Source organism: Procambarus clarkii, chromosome 83 (genome assembly GCF_040958095.1).
Source record: "Procambarus clarkii isolate CNS0578487 chromosome 83, FALCON_Pclarkii_2.0, whole genome shotgun sequence".
NCBI lineage: Eukaryota > Metazoa > Arthropoda > Malacostraca > Decapoda > Cambaridae > Procambarus > Procambarus clarkii.
The window spans coordinates 11,186,388-11,204,006 of NC_091232.1; the positions used below are offsets into that span (position 1 = coordinate 11,186,388).

Sequence of the window (17,619 nt, forward strand, 5' to 3'; positions counted from 1 at the left end):
TCATGTACCCCCTTTTTTTTATCTTTATTTGTATTTGTTCTCAACACATTTTATTCTTTATGCTCAATTAGTATTAAGCTCTAGATATTAATGTTCTTCCTGCCCGAAACGCATTGCGTAATAGTGGCTTTAGGCATTGTATGTACTAGCTCTATCTATATATTGATCCATTAATGTAACATCACTTGTATGTATGTACCTTACCTGAATAAACATATTTATTTATTTATTTAAGTCGTCACATCAACAATGGGTTTGAGATCGACCTCAAGTACAGGTTCTAAATTAAGCAACTGACATATATGGAGAGCTAGTGTCACAATTTACATGTTTGTCCTGCACACCGCCCCCCATCCAGTGGGCAGCGGTGGATAGATTACAGTCACTTAGTTACTACCTACAGTTTGCAAACTGGGGATATTTGGCTAAAATTTCTGGTAGCAGATCTTTTTGAATGAAATATTTACACATCGCTGGAACATTGGTTATAGAATTGTCTCTAAATTCACGTATCTTTTCGCACTCCATCACATAGTGACGGAGGGTGTGTGAATAATTTTGTTGACACAGTTTACATTTGGTCAGGTCTACATCAGCAGATAATGAGAATGCCCAAAGATACTTGTAACCGAGTCTAAGCCGAGCAGTAGTAACATCTAGAAGTCTGCTGATTTTATTGGATGATCCATATATGTGTGGCTCCTCTTGCATGATAGTATGATGATAGATGGAATTACTGGTGTCAATTTCACTTTGCCTCAGATCTACAAGATCTTGTTGAAGTTCTCGGTGTACTGCTGCTCTCAGATTGCTCATTGACAATCCAAGGTTACACTCAACGGCTCCTTTAAAGGCAGAGTCTTTGGCTAACTTATCAGCTCTATCATACATTCGGAGGCCAACATGAGATGGAGACCGATAAAGTTTGAACATTCTAAACAAGTTACTACTAAAATAGATAACAGAATAAATCGTTTTCTTTGATAAACGAAACAGCTTTACCATAAAGAAACACACTATTAATCTTTAAGATATTTGTTACCTATATTTGCATTCTGAATTTTAAAAAATACATTATATAATAAGATCTAATTTAAACCTCCAGATACTAAACAGTATTGTGTATTAAATAGTTTAACAGGAAATGCCAAGAGAATTACTGAAGGAGGAGGTGTGGTAACGAGGATGGGAGCGGCGCTGAGGCCTGTATGTAAACAAGAGAAGTCAAGATGTCTGGGGAGTATTTATTTTTGAGAACAAGACACATCAAATTTTTGCAGCGGTGTCTGCGAGTGCTGCCGTACAGTGCCGTCACCTTTGACACCAGTCGGTAGGTGTCAGTACTGTGTGGGGAGCGTTTAGCTTCTGTACACACTCTTCCTCCTTATGGAAGGAGGTGGTTTCCTGTTGGCTATAGTCTCGAAGTTCATGTACTTGAAGCTATTCAAAATTCAAATTCAATATTTTTATTCAGGAAAAGTACATATATAGATGATTTATAAACATAATGTTGGATTTATAGATTGGAGTTATAAGATACAGGTTTTGCGATCTTTCTAAACTTTTATTTCTTGGCCATTACAACATCAGAGTGTAATAATTTTTTCATTTTAGGGTTCCTTGCATTTGTAATATCAGGTTTGCTGTGATCTTTTAAACTGTAGGTTTCCTAACTTTTGTAGCCTTAGATTTCATAGCACTGAATAACTTTCTGGTTTCATTGTTCTGCTTTCACTGAAAATAATGATTCATTCATTATTTTCATTCCTGACCTTTGTAAAGTGCCAAATGGCTTCCCCCCCCTTCCTACATTGAAACGAAAACTCATGTTCATTATACAAAAAAATAAGTTTCTTCACATTTGCAACCATAAATGATTGTGAAAACGTATCCAATATATCATTAGGTTAGGATGTATTAACTTAGGATAAGGTTAGTTTGGGTTAGGTGGGTTTTAAAATCTGTTGGCAAACTGTCTTGTGTACAGTGTGGCTTGTGTCCTGTTGATACAGGTCACTTCAAACCTACGAAGATTTGGTTTTTATAACCTAATATAACTCAACCCAACCAAATTCAATCCAACCTGAGATAACATCAACTGACAGTATTAATGATTAGAAAATGGGTTTTGTCGAAACATCTCTGTACGAGTTGACCATACCCATTTGTTACTAGTAATAAATTATACAAAAAAAATTCACTGACGTATATACAGTATAGGTATTAAAAATGTGTAACACCACTCAACTTGTTAAGTTTAACAATATTAACAAGTTTAGTTATTCTCAGCAATATGCTAGTACCATATTCTGAATGAGGGATTACAGAGTAAAGTATAGATCAAAAGCTGGCTATGAGTTTATCTAATATTCCCAGCTTACTAGATGGTTAGTCATATATGGAATGAGGACATGAGATGTGAGTGTAATCTACTAGCCTGCACTAGCAAACTTGAGCATACCACAATAATATCGTCCCAGGTAAACAAGCACCCTAACTCCAGCAGTCATCCACAGCAGCACGACACCACTTCAACCCAGCCATGTCTCTTCTCGTATCCTGTGCATTGTTCACACTCCCTTCATACTTCCTTGACCAACCACTTGGGCTGGACGATAGAGCGACTGTCGCGCTTCATGCAGGTTGGTGTTCAATTCCTCGACTCTCCAAGTGGTTGGGCACCATTCCTTCCCCCTCATCTCATTCCCAAATCTTTATCCTGACCCCTTCCAAGTGCTATATAGTCATAATGGCTTGGCACCTTCCTGATAGTTCCCTTACCTTGAGGTTACCTTGAGGTGCTTCCGGGGCTTAGCGTCCCCGCGGCCCGGTCGTCGACCAGGCCTCCTGGTTGCCGGACTGATCAACCAAGCTGTTGGACGCGGCTGCTCGCAGCCTGACGTATGAGTCACAGTCTGGTTGATCAGGTATCCTTTGGAGGTGCTTATCCAGTTCTCTCTTGAACACTGTGAGGGGTCGGCCAGTTATGCCCCTTATGTGTAGTTATGCCCCTTCCTTTCATACTTCCTTATACACTCAACAATGTCCCCCCATCTTTCCCACCTTCCTTTCCTCCTACCCTCAACTTCATGTTTAATCCTAGCAAATGTGCTATAGTTGATTTTAAAGATTTTATAGTTGATTTTAATTTTTTTACCTTGGTAGGATGACGGTGTTGTTCTTTGCGCTCTCTGGATTGGACCTTCTAGATGGCTTAAAGGAAGTAACTGATAAAGAGAGAGAGCATATCATTGACTGGATATACTCTTTGCAAATACTACCAGCGGATGACAAAGGTAAGGAGGGGTTCATATTATGTTAAATTAATTAATTTGGGTCGTTCTTGACACATTCTTGGAGACAAATAGGTTGTAAATGCAAATTATAATCTTACTGTGAACTATAGTGCTGTATACCTATACACCAAACAATACTAGATTAACAGAAAAAATATTTGTGCTGTATTACAGTATTATACAGGTAATCACTTTGTCAAATCATTTTGCCAATTTGTATATTGTACAATATGCTACCAATATGTACATGAGGGCCCTGTCAGAATTTTTGTTTAAGTAACATCCTTTTTTAATAATAATAATAATAATTATTATTATTATAATTCTGTTTTAAATAATATCACAGTGTATATTTTAGCTAAATGTGTAACAAAACCATTTGGAGCATTTACCTCACATTTGATTTGGTTCTCTTTTTATATACAGTACCTGTACACAAGCTTTGCTCTTATTAATATGATAGCAAAAATAAAATTGCAAATTTAATGTTAGACTTAATATTGTTAATTATTTTCCCCAACACTACTTCTTTCTAGTTATAGAAGCTGATGTGGAGATGCAAAATTCATTCATTACTCGGGAAAAGAATTTAATTTGAAAATATTGGCAATACGGTACAGTACTTGCATGGGATGGATCCGAGATGAGGTTTTGTTTAGGATACATTTGATATATAACCTAAGCCTGGATTGATAAACAAAATTTTATAGCATTGTTTTATTAAAAAATCCTTAAAATACAGCTTAAAAATAGAGAATAACAGATCAAGTAAAATATGATTGATGCTGTACTTGTAAGACCAATGTATAATAAACAGTTATTTCTAGCAAGAAAGTGATTGATGCAGCCAAGCACCATTTCCATCATTAGAAACACCACTGACACTCCACATCATAACTTGCTACAGTTTTAGTCTACATGTTATGGTTCAGAAGGATTTAAATTTGACCCCATTATCCATGAAGTCTGTACAATTTTGCAGTGGAGGACACTTATACTAAATAGAACTACAATACAGTATAATTTATTTCCTTTGTATACATAGGTTCATTCCTGTTTAAATGCTCAATTGAAGGTAATTTTAACACAAAATTCTTTTAAAAAATATTTGCAAATAAGTACCCATAAGTCTTTTATTAATTTTTTTTCAGTTATACAGAGATCTGAAGATAGGAATTGGTTCAGATAATTGACTTTGCATTATACTTAAGTTTCCATTTGTGTCCCTTCTCTCCTGTTTTTATTTTAATATAAAATAATGTATATTATGTTTATACTGTATATAATTTGTATGTAATAATCTGCAGAGTAAATAACAAGTTACTGTATTGAGAAATATAGCATCTTCTATGATCTGAAACAGGTCCAGTCCCATATGTTACATTCTATCACAATTAAATTCAAAAAATTAAAAAAATTAAAAAAATGTGTTTGTCTATGCTTGCGGGTGTATTGCTTTATTATGGCAATATCAAATACTCTTTTCATCTAACAGATCAGTTGGCAAATGCTGGGTTTCGAGGAGGTTCATCTCTTGCCAGTTGTAGAAGCCACACAGACTGTGCCTCCGGCATCTCTTCCTTTGATTGTGGCCACATTACCATGACCTACACTGCCCTTGCCTCGTTAGTTATTTTAGGGGATAACTTAAGTCGTGTAAATAGAAAAGCAGTCTTGGCGCATGTTGCAGCTCTACAATGTCCAGATGGAAGGTAAGTCATATTGTATCTAAATTCTGATTAATGGTAGCTCATTTGATCCGGTATGCCTTTAATTTCTTAGTTTCAGATCCTGTAACTATACAGCATCTCTTTAAATATTCTTCTTATCTCATTTTTACTCACAATTGGGCACATTTAATATACCTTACGACAATCGGCTCTACCAATTCCACCTCAAATTCCTTGGGCGTTTATATCTCGCTTCATTTTAGAAAAGAATATTTCTGGGGTGGTCCCCCTTAGACCCAGAGTTTATTAATTGGTACTCCAGGGGCTAATATTGACATGCCATGTATCTTGGATTACTGGGAATATGGATCAGAATCTTTCACCTTCAAAGAGGTAGTAGAACATTTCAGAATCAGTGATCAAACCATAATTGAGGAAAATGCTCTAAAAGTTGACAGGGGAAGACAAAGCAAAAAATGCTCATAGGAAAATGTTTGGTAAAAATCTAATATCAGTCAAATACCACCTCATCTTTCCTCCTCTTTGCCACCCAAGGGAATCACTCCTTATCTTTCTCCTGATATATCGTTCATTCCTTCCTTGTAATTCAAGGTAAGGTGAACCCCCCAACTCTTGAGCCTATGCAAAACCAACAAAACCCTAAGTAGCTCTTCAGAGTTTCATCCCCTCAGTGAAACATGAGATACCAACCAAATCTCACAAGACACACGGTAAAGGGAAAATTAAACATGTATTAATGAATACAAAATGATAGATAGGGACTTATCCATACATGTTGCAGCGTAGACACCAGGGGGCCAGATGCACGAAGCAGTTATGCAAGCACTTACGAACCTGTACATCTTTTCTCACTCTTTGGCGACTTTGTTTACAATTATTAAACAGTTAATGAGCTCCGAAGCATCAAGAGGCTGTTTATAACAATAACAACAGTTGATTGGGAAATCTTCATGCTTGTAAACTGTTTAATAAATGTAACCAAAGTCGTCAAAGACTGAGGGAAAAAATCCAAAAAAGTATAAACGCATCAGTAACCTAAGCAAGCAATCCCCAGAACCAAAATAGGTCTAGGCACCTATGTCTTTTTTCCCTGTTAAGCTCTAAAAGTAGTCAATGCATAGACTTTGTGTGTTTGGTCAAGTTTAGTGACCAATAATGCTTTCTGGATAGGACGAGGGTAGGAATAGGAGGCATCTGAAAAGTTCTCATATCTTTTAAATTTTCTTGTTTTCAGTTTTTTCTCTACTAATGGAGGCAGTGAAAATGACATGCGGTTTATGTATTGTGCTGCAACCATCTGTTATATTCTTCAAGATTTTTCGACTATAAATATCAACAATGCTGTCCGGTACATTGTGAACAGTATGGTAAGTTAAAAATTAATAAGTTGAGGCTATATTAATGCATAACATGTGCAGCTTTTCAGGCAAGACTGTATGTAATAAATACTGTATATAAACAGGAGCATACAGCATTGGAATGATAGTATGCAGTACAGTCAGCACTTGAATATTGAGTTCAAATAACATTAAATCCATTTCCCATGAGCTATTCTTTGATTTCCAATGGTTTGACGTACCACACAAGTTGGTGTTCTTTTACGTGATAGATTTTTTAAATTATGGAACTATACATAATTTATGTAATAAATATACATTAAATTATTTAAATTATATAACTACATCATTTCATTCACCTGGGCTATAGGAGACTCAAACCACGGACCCCACGCAGACGAGACTGAAGCTCTATCCACTCAGCTGTGAGTAGTCTTAATAAGGAAAGATTCCAGAGGCAAATTCCACTGAGCTTCAGTAGTAGTCGGGGGAAAGTTGAAAATTCCAGCATAGCAGCAGTAGTTGCTTCTGGAATCTTTCCTGAATAAGACTAATCATAGCTGAGAGGATAGAGCTTCTGCCTCACCTGCATGGGGTCCGTGGTTTGAGTCTCCTAGAGTCCAGGTGAATGAAATGTTTATTTCCTCAGAAGTGTGGATGGCAATTTACTATAGAGCATGTTGTCAGCATGTACAGTATATTTTATATTTTGCCTTTACCGTGGTAAGATCAAGACACCAAATGAACCAGGCTCATCAACATTCACACACCCAAAATTGTTTTGTAAACTCAAATTATTCTGTGAAATATCTTAGAAACTCGTTCAAATACATAATTAATGAGATGTGGTTTTTCAGAAAAACATTTCTAGCACTTCCACTGACCTGAACTTTGACCTCCAATGAACCATAAAACAAACACAAGATAATTTAACAAATTTAGAAAACTGTGATCTGCAGAGAATTACTTTGCCTAATGATCCAGATTTCTCTGGAGCCTTGCTTTAGAATCCAGATTTATTTTTAATAATTTTAAATTTGGAGCAGAGATCCAGTGGCCAAATTTGGTTCGTTGTTTAGGGTTACTCATTATATATATTATAGGGTTAGGGTATATTAGTCTGCTCATAATATCGATACTGTATATTAACTTCATGAATTATATTAGGCCTGGTTTCACCCATGTCAGGCAGTATGAACAAATAATTTGCATATTTCTGTTATTTTTTGCGTTTCATGTCTAGTAGCACATCTTTGTGCATTTTCTAATTTATTGATATGTACTGTACGTGTAAGAAGTACCTCTGCATAAGTAATTTATTATTTATATTATGATTTATATTTTTTTTTGTTTTTGTTTTTACATTTATTATCAGAGCTATGAAGGTGCCATGGGTCAGGGAATCTTCTTGGAATCTCATGGAGGAAGTTCTTACTGTGCAGTCGCAACCTTACATTTGATGGGCAAGCTCGACTCGGCTTTATCCAGTATTCAGGTTTGTTTCTTTAGCTCTCGAGTTCATTATGTGCTATATTTTTGGCTGAAAAGTAGAGAGCATTAACCCTTAACCTTTCAACTTCATGTCACAATCAGGTATGTAAAGTATTAAGGTACCACATAGATTTATAACTCCCTCAGGTAAACTAGACTCGTATCTGCTTCCACAGGCTTCAAATAAAGAGTTGCCATCTTGGAGATAAATATGTGGCCCTCACACCCTGCTTGGGTGTGAGGGCCTCAATATTAAGAGAGCACCCATGAGTAGCACATGCAGCATCACTTAATAATGATGAAATATATAAGTACTGTACCTGCAATTACAATATTTATTAATGATGCTGACAAAGAATACCCTATCAATGATAATAACTGTACAAGGTTCAGATAGCAGTTTACCCAATGCTGGTAATGATGATCACAGATCAAGGCAGACATCCACAGCACACAGCCGTTCGTGGTTTGATGTGTCAACATATCATGAAATAGGACCTTATGTTCCTTTAGAAAATAAACATTTTGAAACATTATTCATATTCAGGATTAAGTGACCAGGATTCTGAAAATAGCAGTGTTGTGGCTACAGTTAACGATGTGCATAGTGCATCAGGAGGCACAAAGAAATAACATTAACATGATAGATTAAAGAGAAAATCAGTAGGAGCTATGAGGACAATTCAAACCTATGCTCTAGGTACTCCCAGTGGTGTAGTGGTCTAAGGTGCCAAGACCATAGGTTCGAATCCTCCTTATTTTCTCATATCAAGAGACACTGCTTTGTCAAGTACCATTGGCAACTGACAAGTGTGTGGTACTCTGCTATGAACCAGAACATGGTAATCAGAACTGTTTATTGGTTCCTGGTGGTGAATAAAAATAATTATATATAACATGTCAATCTAGTGTAATAACAGCAAAAACAATATGCTTTATTGTCCAAAGAATTGTGCCCATATTCCTTTAATCCTGTCCATCTGGTGGTCATCGAGATTCAACATTGGCTGAACAAATCCACAAGGGCCATGAAGAGGATTCGAACCTGCGTCCAGGAGCATCCCAGACACTGCCTTAATCGACTGAGCTACGACAGGGTTAAAAGGGTTGAAACCGATGATGGTTCATTTAATGCATCACATTAGTGTGATCTCTGTGTGTTCAACATTGGCTGTTTCTTATTTCTAGTAAATTTAAATCAGTAGAGTTTTGTTGGGTTCCCAGCCATATTGGTGTTTTTTTCATTGAGAGTGCGGATGCTGCCGCTAAGGAAGCTATTCGTTCTTATCCCATCTCCCGTAAAGGATGTTCCTTATTCCGACTTTTATCCTGTTATTCATTCCTCCATCTTTGCCTGTTGGCAGGGTTGTTGGTTCTCTGTGGTTAGTAACAGGCTGCGTACTCTCAAACGTAGTGTGTCCCCGTGGCCTTCCTCCTACCACCGTAACCGGCGGTGGGAAACTGCTTTGGCGCGGCTGCGGGTTGGCCATACTTGCTTAACCCACGGTCACTTAATGGAGCGCCGCCCTGCTCCTTATTGTCCGAATTGCGTTGTCCCTCTTACAGTTGTGCATATCCTTGTGAATGTCCTGACTTCCAGGACTAGCGTGTGTCTTGCTTTCCGACCGTCCCTTGCGGTCACTTGTCCCTCGATAGAATTCTAGGTGAATCGGATACTTTTGATGTCATTCGCCTTATGCGTTTTTGTTCTCGTATTGGCATTCTTGGTGATATTTAGCGCCCTCTGATTATTTCGCACTTTGATGGTGCTACATAGCCTTCCCGGTTTGGTGCCTTCTTTTGATAATTACCTTACCTTGTGCCCATATTATTGATAAAAATATATCTGTGCATACCTATGTTATTCATTCTGCGATATAAGTAATATTACTTTAATGCAACAGGGTAATACATTTATCACACGTTGATTTCAGATAGTCTGGTTTTTATACTCATGATGGTAATAAGGCTATAATAGCTCTGAATAGATGTAGTGAAGCTTGGCTTAGACCCATGAAAAATATCCTGCTATTGTTTCATGATTCCATTATTATGCCAATGTGGCAAACCTTATACAGTAGTATAAAACTCCATTATAATTGTGATTTGACGAGTGATTTTGTTCATGTGGTTTTCACAACTCTGTATGTAATGAAATATACCATAAGAATATAGGTTCTGCAGAAGACCTATTGGCCCATAAGAGGCAGCTATTTACACCTAACATAAGAATAAAGACACTTCTGTACTTAGTATTTCAATAAATTATATACCTAATTATTATCTTTATAATTTACTGGAGTTATGGGTTTTGAGGAGTCTTGCATGGTAATAATAATGTTAATAATAATGTTACAGAAACAGAGACTAGTGCGATGGTTGGTGAATCGACAGGATAGTGGTGGTTTACAAGGCCGACCCAATAAGCCTCCTGACACATGTTACACCTTCTGGATTGGGGCATCGTTGAAGGTCGGTAAAAAAAAAATCATAATTACTATAGTCAAGGTATATTAGTAAATGTGATTTAGAAACACACACATTTAAAGTGTACTTTATTATTCAGCAGAGAATTTTATTTCCAGAACTTTGTTTACACTTGCACCATTGATTTCAGTGACTCTCTTAGCTTACAGTTTAAAAACAATGTTTGCACAGGATATGAGTACAGTATTGGCTGTTTAGGTTCAGAAAACCCATTATATTTTTATAAACAAATTGTCTGTCGTATATGATTAAGATTACACCACAAATTGAACAGACTGCACTTATCTGGATCTAAGACAGACATTCAATGAAGTCCCACACAAATTTTGCTATGGAAGTTGGAACAGAGTTGTAATGAATGGAGATAATAAAAATTTAAGATAAAAATATGACAGTAGTGATTAGCAGAAACAAATTCTACTATGGGAATGTCGCTAGAAGGGCCCTCACAGGACTCTGTACTAGCACCGGTGATGTTTATTGTAATGTATATATAAATAAGCTACCTGTAGGGATACAGCACTATCGAAGGTCTTTACATAGCTTTACTGAGAAAGACCTAAATGACTGCCACACCCTTAAAAATGACTTTGGAAAATATACATTGCTAGTAGAATTTAATGACATCCCATTGTGGGAAATTTAAGTGAAAACAGGTCACTTTTAGCTTACAAATTATGCAAAAAGTTACTACAGCTCTCAAAATAACATTGGCAAAATAGAAAAGGTTCAGAAACATGACACTAAATGACTCCCAGACCAGTAAAATTGTTATGAGGAAAGGTTGGATTCCCGAATACGAAAAATAGGTGGTATGATCAATGTACAAAATTCTGGTTACAACTTTTCATATTTATTATTGTCACAAATACCATAATTTAAGATGACCAAACCACAATCCAGAAGATGGAAAAACGACTTTTCGGTCCGTCCTGGACCATTATCATGTCGTATGTGATGGGAGATGTGTGATTGATGAAGGTTAAGCCACCACAAGAGGTGGCATAGGCCTGTAGATGTTTGGAGTGAATGTGATCTTTGGCCATGTAACATTTTGAAGTGTCTGGTTGTTGTTGTTGTTTAAGATTCGCTACTCAGAACGATAAGTTCCAGTAGCACGGGCTATGGTGAGCCCGTAAGTGGAGGCTCTTTGGAGCCATTACCTGTATCAGTGGCTGATACTAGAGATGTGGCGATGGATAGGGGTCTTCATGATGGTTTTCAGCCTGGAGGGCTGGCTATACCAGTTATGGAGCTGGTGGGGTTAGTGTAGACCTCTAGGTTTTCCGTTTTTTCTTTGCCTGCGACTTTGGCTGAGCAGTGCTGTCGTTAGAGTTTGGTGATGTGGCCTCCATGAGGAAGTCTTGAACCGTGTAAGTGTCGTATTTGTGATGCAGCGGTGGAGCTCCTACTATGATTTCCTCGTCTGAGGAGTCCGCAACCTCCATAGTGGGCGTTTTTGTCTTTCGCCTCGCAGCCTTAGGTAGGTTTAGGTGTCGTTGATTGGTGGTTGTAGCTATTTCAGGAGCACTGGTGGTGCTGTTATCGTTTGTAGACAGCACGTCTGCTAGTGCGGCTGCTGAGATAGTGATGGTAGGAGTGTTGGGAGCTGGAGAAGGAATTACCTCTGTGTCGCCCGGGTCATGGGCGGTTCTGGAGTCGGTGTTGAAGTTGACCACTTGGTCGTCCTGGTGGTAGTCTCCGGAGTGGTAGAGGAGGCAGTGAGATTTACGCTAGTGGCTATGATGGGGGCCAGGCCATTGTCTATGTACAGTATAATGCGTTTAGTTCACTGACAAAGCGCTGGTTGTCTGGTCCTGCAAGCCTTTAAGAAGACCAGGGATAATGCCTGCACGTGATGCAGGGGGCTGTGGGACCTTGGGTCCACAATGAGAAGGCTGTGTCGCCTGCTGGGAGGAGCCACCTGTTGGTAAGACCGGAAAGTCTTCTGGTTGACTAGTGATAGCTAAGGTGGTGAGTTGAACGCTTGGGGCTCTGGTCGAGGAGGTAGACGAGTTGTTTCTTTTGGCTTCAACCTGGGTCTTGATGATTTCCTGTCTGCGGGGGCAGCGGTAGGAAATTGCAGGGTGATTGCCATCACAGAGCAAGCAGTGATGGACTGTTGCCTTGCATATGGAGTAGTGATGGTCCAGTGCGCACAGGCTGCACCTCTGAACAGGGTGCTGACACTTGTTGGTCGGGTGGGAGAGCTCGTAGCACTTAAAGCACTGCTGGATCTCATGGTATCGTTCCTTTTTTATTTGGTGGGGTGGTATTTTTAGGCCGAAGCAGTAGAATCCTTGTGTGGCAGCTTGGGTGGCCGCAGCTATGGTGGTGAACGTAATCTCCATTGATGTTTTGTCGGTGTTGCAGAACTCTAGGTTGAATACCGACAGGTTTGGATTTTCGTCCTCGATATTGTTTATGATATGATGTTGAGGTCGCTCAGCGATCCACCGGCTAGTCCTGCTGGTAAAAAAAGTTCTTCCGGCCAGGAACTGACGTGGGAAGTGAGGATGTAGGTAGTGCTCTTTGCAAAGAAAGGCATCGTTAGTGAGGAATTTTTCTAGCTCCTCTTCACATGAAAAGTAGAGCACGATATCTTCACCTTCCTGACTAATCTCAGTGGGTTTGAGGCCAGTTACGTTTTTCAGGACCTTTAAAGTATTGCTTCTTCCGATAGCATGACCGTCAATTGGAGTAGCTCTGACCTTAAGACGCTTGGGTTGCATTGTGACCACACTGCGCCTTGTGATGTGTTGGCGGGAGATGTCTCTCCCGTCCTGTGAATGAACGTTCTGCTTTGTAAGTGTGTCTGGATGGAATGGGCAATAAATAAGGAGAGTGAGGTGAGGAGCAGGTAAGAGTAAGGCAAAAGGTAAGAAAGGGATGAAAGGTACAAATGGGATAAGGTAAGAATAATAGGAGGACAAAAAAAATGGGGGGGGGAGAGATAGAATTAAGTCAGGTCACGTTTGTTAGGAAGGTTAAAGCATTTAAGTATGTACTGGAAAGATTCATGAACCATAGTCCTGCTGTATTGCTGTTAACTCTTCCCTTTCCCAGTACTGGACATGCTTAATTGATCTAACCTTCCTAACAAACATAACCCGACTTAAGCCTACCCCCTCCTCTTGTTCTTACCTTATCCCAGTCTTCATTCCTTCCATTATTACACTCATCTCATTTGTACCTTTCATCCTTTTCTCATCTTTTGCCTTACTCTTACCTTCTTTTAAGAATGACCTTCTCTTTGCCTGCTCCTCACCTCAATCTTTCCGTATTTATTGCCCATCCCTTCCTCTTCCATGTTGGAATCCCATTAAATGAGAAAGTCGATGGAACTGTTCAATTGGCAACTCATCATCCAGTGATCCACAAAACATTCTATCCCAGCTTAGAGTACATAAAAATCACTGTCATCAAAAGACTTGCACACCTCAACAAAGCCCATCTACAACATAGAGTAACAGAAGATTCTCCCTCATCAATATGGTATCTTCAGGTCACCAAGTTAAACAGGTTAAATATCCCAAAAGGAATCCACAGAGAAATAGCAGTTCGGTTATACAAACTACGTCTAGGATACAGATGCAACTGGGAAATTGGTGAACCCAGACAGGGGTTATCTTGAGGTTATCTTGAGATGATTTCGGGGCTTTTTAGTGTCCCCGCGGCCCGGTCCTCGACCAGGCCTCCACCCCCAGGAAGCAGCCCGTGACAGCTGACTAACACCCAGGTACCTATTTTACTGCTAGGTAACAGGGGCATAGGGAGCTCCCATTTAAAATGGGAGCCTCGTAGCCTGGTGGATAGCGCGCAGGACTCGTAATTCTGTGGCGCGGGTTCGATTCCCGCACGAGGCAGAAATAAATGGGCAAAGTTTCTTTCACCCTGAATGCCCCTGTTACCTAGCAGTAAATAGGTACCTGGGAGTTAGTCAGCTGTCACGGGCTGCAGGCCTGTTCGAGGACCGGGCCGCGGGGACACTAAAGCCCCGAAATCATCTCAAGATAACCTCAAGATAGGGTGAAAGAAACTCTGCCCATTGTTTCTCGCCGGCGCCTGGGATCGAGCCCAGGACCACAGGATCACAAGTCCAGCGTGCTGTCCGCTCGGCCGACCGGCTCCCTAATGTGCAAGGATGTGCAAGAAGTCTGCCACTTCTGGCGCATCTTCATCACCTTCCATCCATTTTCCATGGGGAATCCATTTTCTGCCAATCAAAGAAAACCCACTATGTACTACACTTTCTCCTGGAATGTCAAGCAACCAACGACTTTAAAAGAGCTTTAAGAGTCCCTGAATCTTGCAGTAACCACCCTGAAGCTATCAACACTGCCACTCTTCTGGTCAAAAAAAGTGTCTAGCAGCTGGACACCTTCATAAACACTGTCAAGCTGTATACTTGCACTCCAAACAAAATTCTACCACTTAAAGGCTGTTCATGCTTGTGCCACTCCTTGGGGTGGCTTAATCTTCATCAATCAATCTCTCCCATTACATGCTATTCATGCCCATGCCACCTCTTGGATGTCTTAATCTTTATCAATCTCTCTCTCTCTCCTGTCACATGTGACTTGATAATGGTCCAGGATGGAAAGAAACATCGTCATTTCTTCTGATGTGTGGTTTGGTCATCATATCTTCAGCCACATTGTGACTCATTGTCTGCACTGTAATTTAATTATTTTCTCTTGTAGTTACTAGGTGGTCTCAATTTGTTGAACCTGGAAGCACTTCGACAATTTGTGCTGTCAACTCAAGATCCCATCACTGGAGGCCTAGCAAAATACCCCGACTCCCACCCAGATGGTTTGCACACTTACCTAGGAATCAGTGGTCTTTCCCTCCTGGAACAAGACAATCTTAGACCAATAGATCCAGCCTTGAACATCAGCCAGCGTGCCCTCAAACATCTCCAGACACTGCACAAATCTACTAGCAACTCCCAGTCAGGGGATTGCTTATGAGCCACACTCATTATAAAGAGCCTTATGTGGTAAAAAAACTAAGCTATCACATGAGGAATGTTATACGATATATATAAATTCCAGATTTATACACATTATAGATTAATCATATTTTATGCACATAGCCAATAATATGAAAATGTTATATGTATATATTTATATAAATGCTGTATATAAAAGTATAGGATCAGAAACCAAGCCTGTATTTTCAATTTTTTTTTGTATTTTTTTTTTTTTTGTATTTAATTTAAAACCCAGTCTCAAGTTTAAGTTCTCACAACTGTTGGAGGCAATTGTCTATCTTAATATGCAAGTATATTTGCAGGCACAATATAATACAGTACATAAAAAATGAAGGCTAAGAAAATTCAGATGACCACTTTAAATACCATTTGTTTGCATTTAGTCTAGTTGTTATAGGTCACAAAGAAACTCAAAATTCATCAAAAATATTGGTCTGCCTTCTCTGGTTTGGGGGCAAGTTAAAATACAGTGAGCACATCAGTGTTTGTCAAATGCTGGAAATTTTTGAGAGGTTTTCAACGACAGTAGTAGTCTTGGTTGCTTCTCATTGCAATGTAAGAAGCAGAGTAGCCTTACACATTCTGAGGAGACACTGAAAGGCCTCATAAATATTGTTTATTACAGGTACTTACTTAGTGCAGTACATAGCAATCAGTTTGGTACAATTGGCATTGACAATATGATTTCAGCCACTTATCTTTGATTTTTTTTACCGGTTTTGTTCTGTCTAAAGTCCAACTTTCTTGTTGGGTGCCTGATCAGTTGAATTTGCGGTCCACATACCCCATCACAACACATTACTAGCAGAACAAATTTTTGAATATCATATAGTGTTCTCAATTTGTGTTGATGGTACCCCACTATTATTATTTTTTATCTACACTACCAACCATATCTCACTAGTAAATATGGTTTTATTGTGTAAATTAAGGAATACTGTTCCAATGTTTTACATACAAGTATACAGATTGTTATTTCATCTATACTCCAGCAAACACATTCTAATTTTATAGAATAGTGGGAAAGCAAAATTTGATTATCCTGAAAACTGGGACATTCTACTTTTTTTTTTTTTTTTTTGAGATATATACAAGAGTTGTTACATTTTTTTACAGCCACTAGTACGCGTAGCGTTTCGGGCAGGTCCCTGGAATACGATCCCCACCGCGAAGAATCGTTGTTACAACCAAGTACATATTTTACTGTTGTGTTAAACAGAGGCTACAGTTAAGGATTTGCGCCCAGTAAAATGTGTACTTGGTTGTAACAACGATTCTTCACGGTGGGGATCGTATTCCAGGGACCTGCCCGAAACGCTACTAGATGACCGAGGAGCAGTGCAATTGCAACATGTGCAGGTGTCTTCCGTTAGGTACCCATGAGTTGGTGTGTGGTCAGTAACTCTTGTACTAACCTAGTAACAAGGGAAGAAAACCAACAATTCATGTTCGATCTTAAATTTGATACTTTATTGGCTGACATCATTGTTGGTTAAAGTGGCCTTTCAGATTTGTATTAGGCAGTTGCATACTGTAGTTCTCATAATTTTAGAGAAATGCTTTATACTGTTACAGAAATAAGACCTACAAATTGACCAAAAAGTAAGCACAGTATTATAATTTTGTTGTATTTTTTCAGTCAGCAGGTGGTTTCTCTTGCAGTCTGCTTCATAAACTGTTCATAATGTTACCATTCATAGATTTATCTTTAATATCCTATTGTATAAATAATGCATTTGTAATAAGTCATAATTAATCTCCCTCTGACACTCAGGTATTTGGGAAGTAATGTGTGTGAATAATGGGGACATGTACAGCACATACCCAGCAAACGCCTTTGTCAAGTTTGAAATTTATAATACAGATATAATTACAATACATGGTCAAATAAATTCTATGTTTGCTTTATTAATAATTTTTTTAATAGAATTAGGATAATAAACATTGTACAGTATATTTTCATTAATTTTTCAATGCATTGTACTTTTTAATTCATAGTAGCAGTCTAAATTATTCTACTTGCTGAAAGGGTATTGTACTTTCATAAAAGAAAAGAAAACCAAGTTGTTTTAATTATTTTGTCTGTCGCATCTGATCAAGGTTGATGTTGGGTTTACTTCTAGTAGTAAATATGAAATGAAAATAGTCTTGTGTGGAATACATGAAAGCTAACTTTCAACACACACCCTGCATTCCTAAAACATGCAATGACCTGATATAGTACGTTTCATTAAATTCCTTGCCGTAACTATTGGTACGGTAAAGCTGGTGGCAGTCATCGAAAATCTAGTACTGTACTGTACTTCCATGGTTGAAATACT

The 17,619-nt window shown here is 38.6% G+C and overlaps 1 protein-coding gene across 4 annotated transcripts; it reads left to right on the top strand.

The window, feature by feature from the left end:
* Positions 1-1,158: 1,158 nt before the first annotated feature.
* Positions 1,159-17,357, top strand: betaggt-I (geranylgeranyl transferase type-1 subunit beta). 4 transcript variants are annotated; one of them, XR_011225392.1, is made up of 9 exons: positions 1,162-1,330; positions 2,481-2,642; positions 3,166-3,296; positions 4,792-5,008; positions 6,222-6,354; positions 7,700-7,819; positions 10,174-10,287; positions 15,006-16,413; positions 16,600-17,357. XR_011225392.1 is itself a non-coding variant. In XM_045759326.2 (7 exons), exons 1-7 carry the CDS (start codon positions 1,230-1,232, stop codon positions 15,273-15,275), a joined length of 1,086 nt encoding a protein of 361 aa, XP_045615282.1. In that variant the 5' UTR covers positions 1,163-1,229; the 3' UTR covers positions 15,276-17,357. The 4 variants fall into 4 exon arrangements, 2 of the variants coding, with proteins under 2 accessions (XP_045615282.1, XP_069172496.1); XR_011225391.1 differs by lacking the exon at positions 2,481-2,642 and having other exon boundaries at positions 1,159-1,330; XM_045759326.2 differs by lacking the exon at positions 2,481-2,642 and having other exon boundaries at positions 1,163-1,330; positions 15,006-17,357.
* The last annotated feature ends 262 nt before the right edge of the window (positions 17,358-17,619 follow it).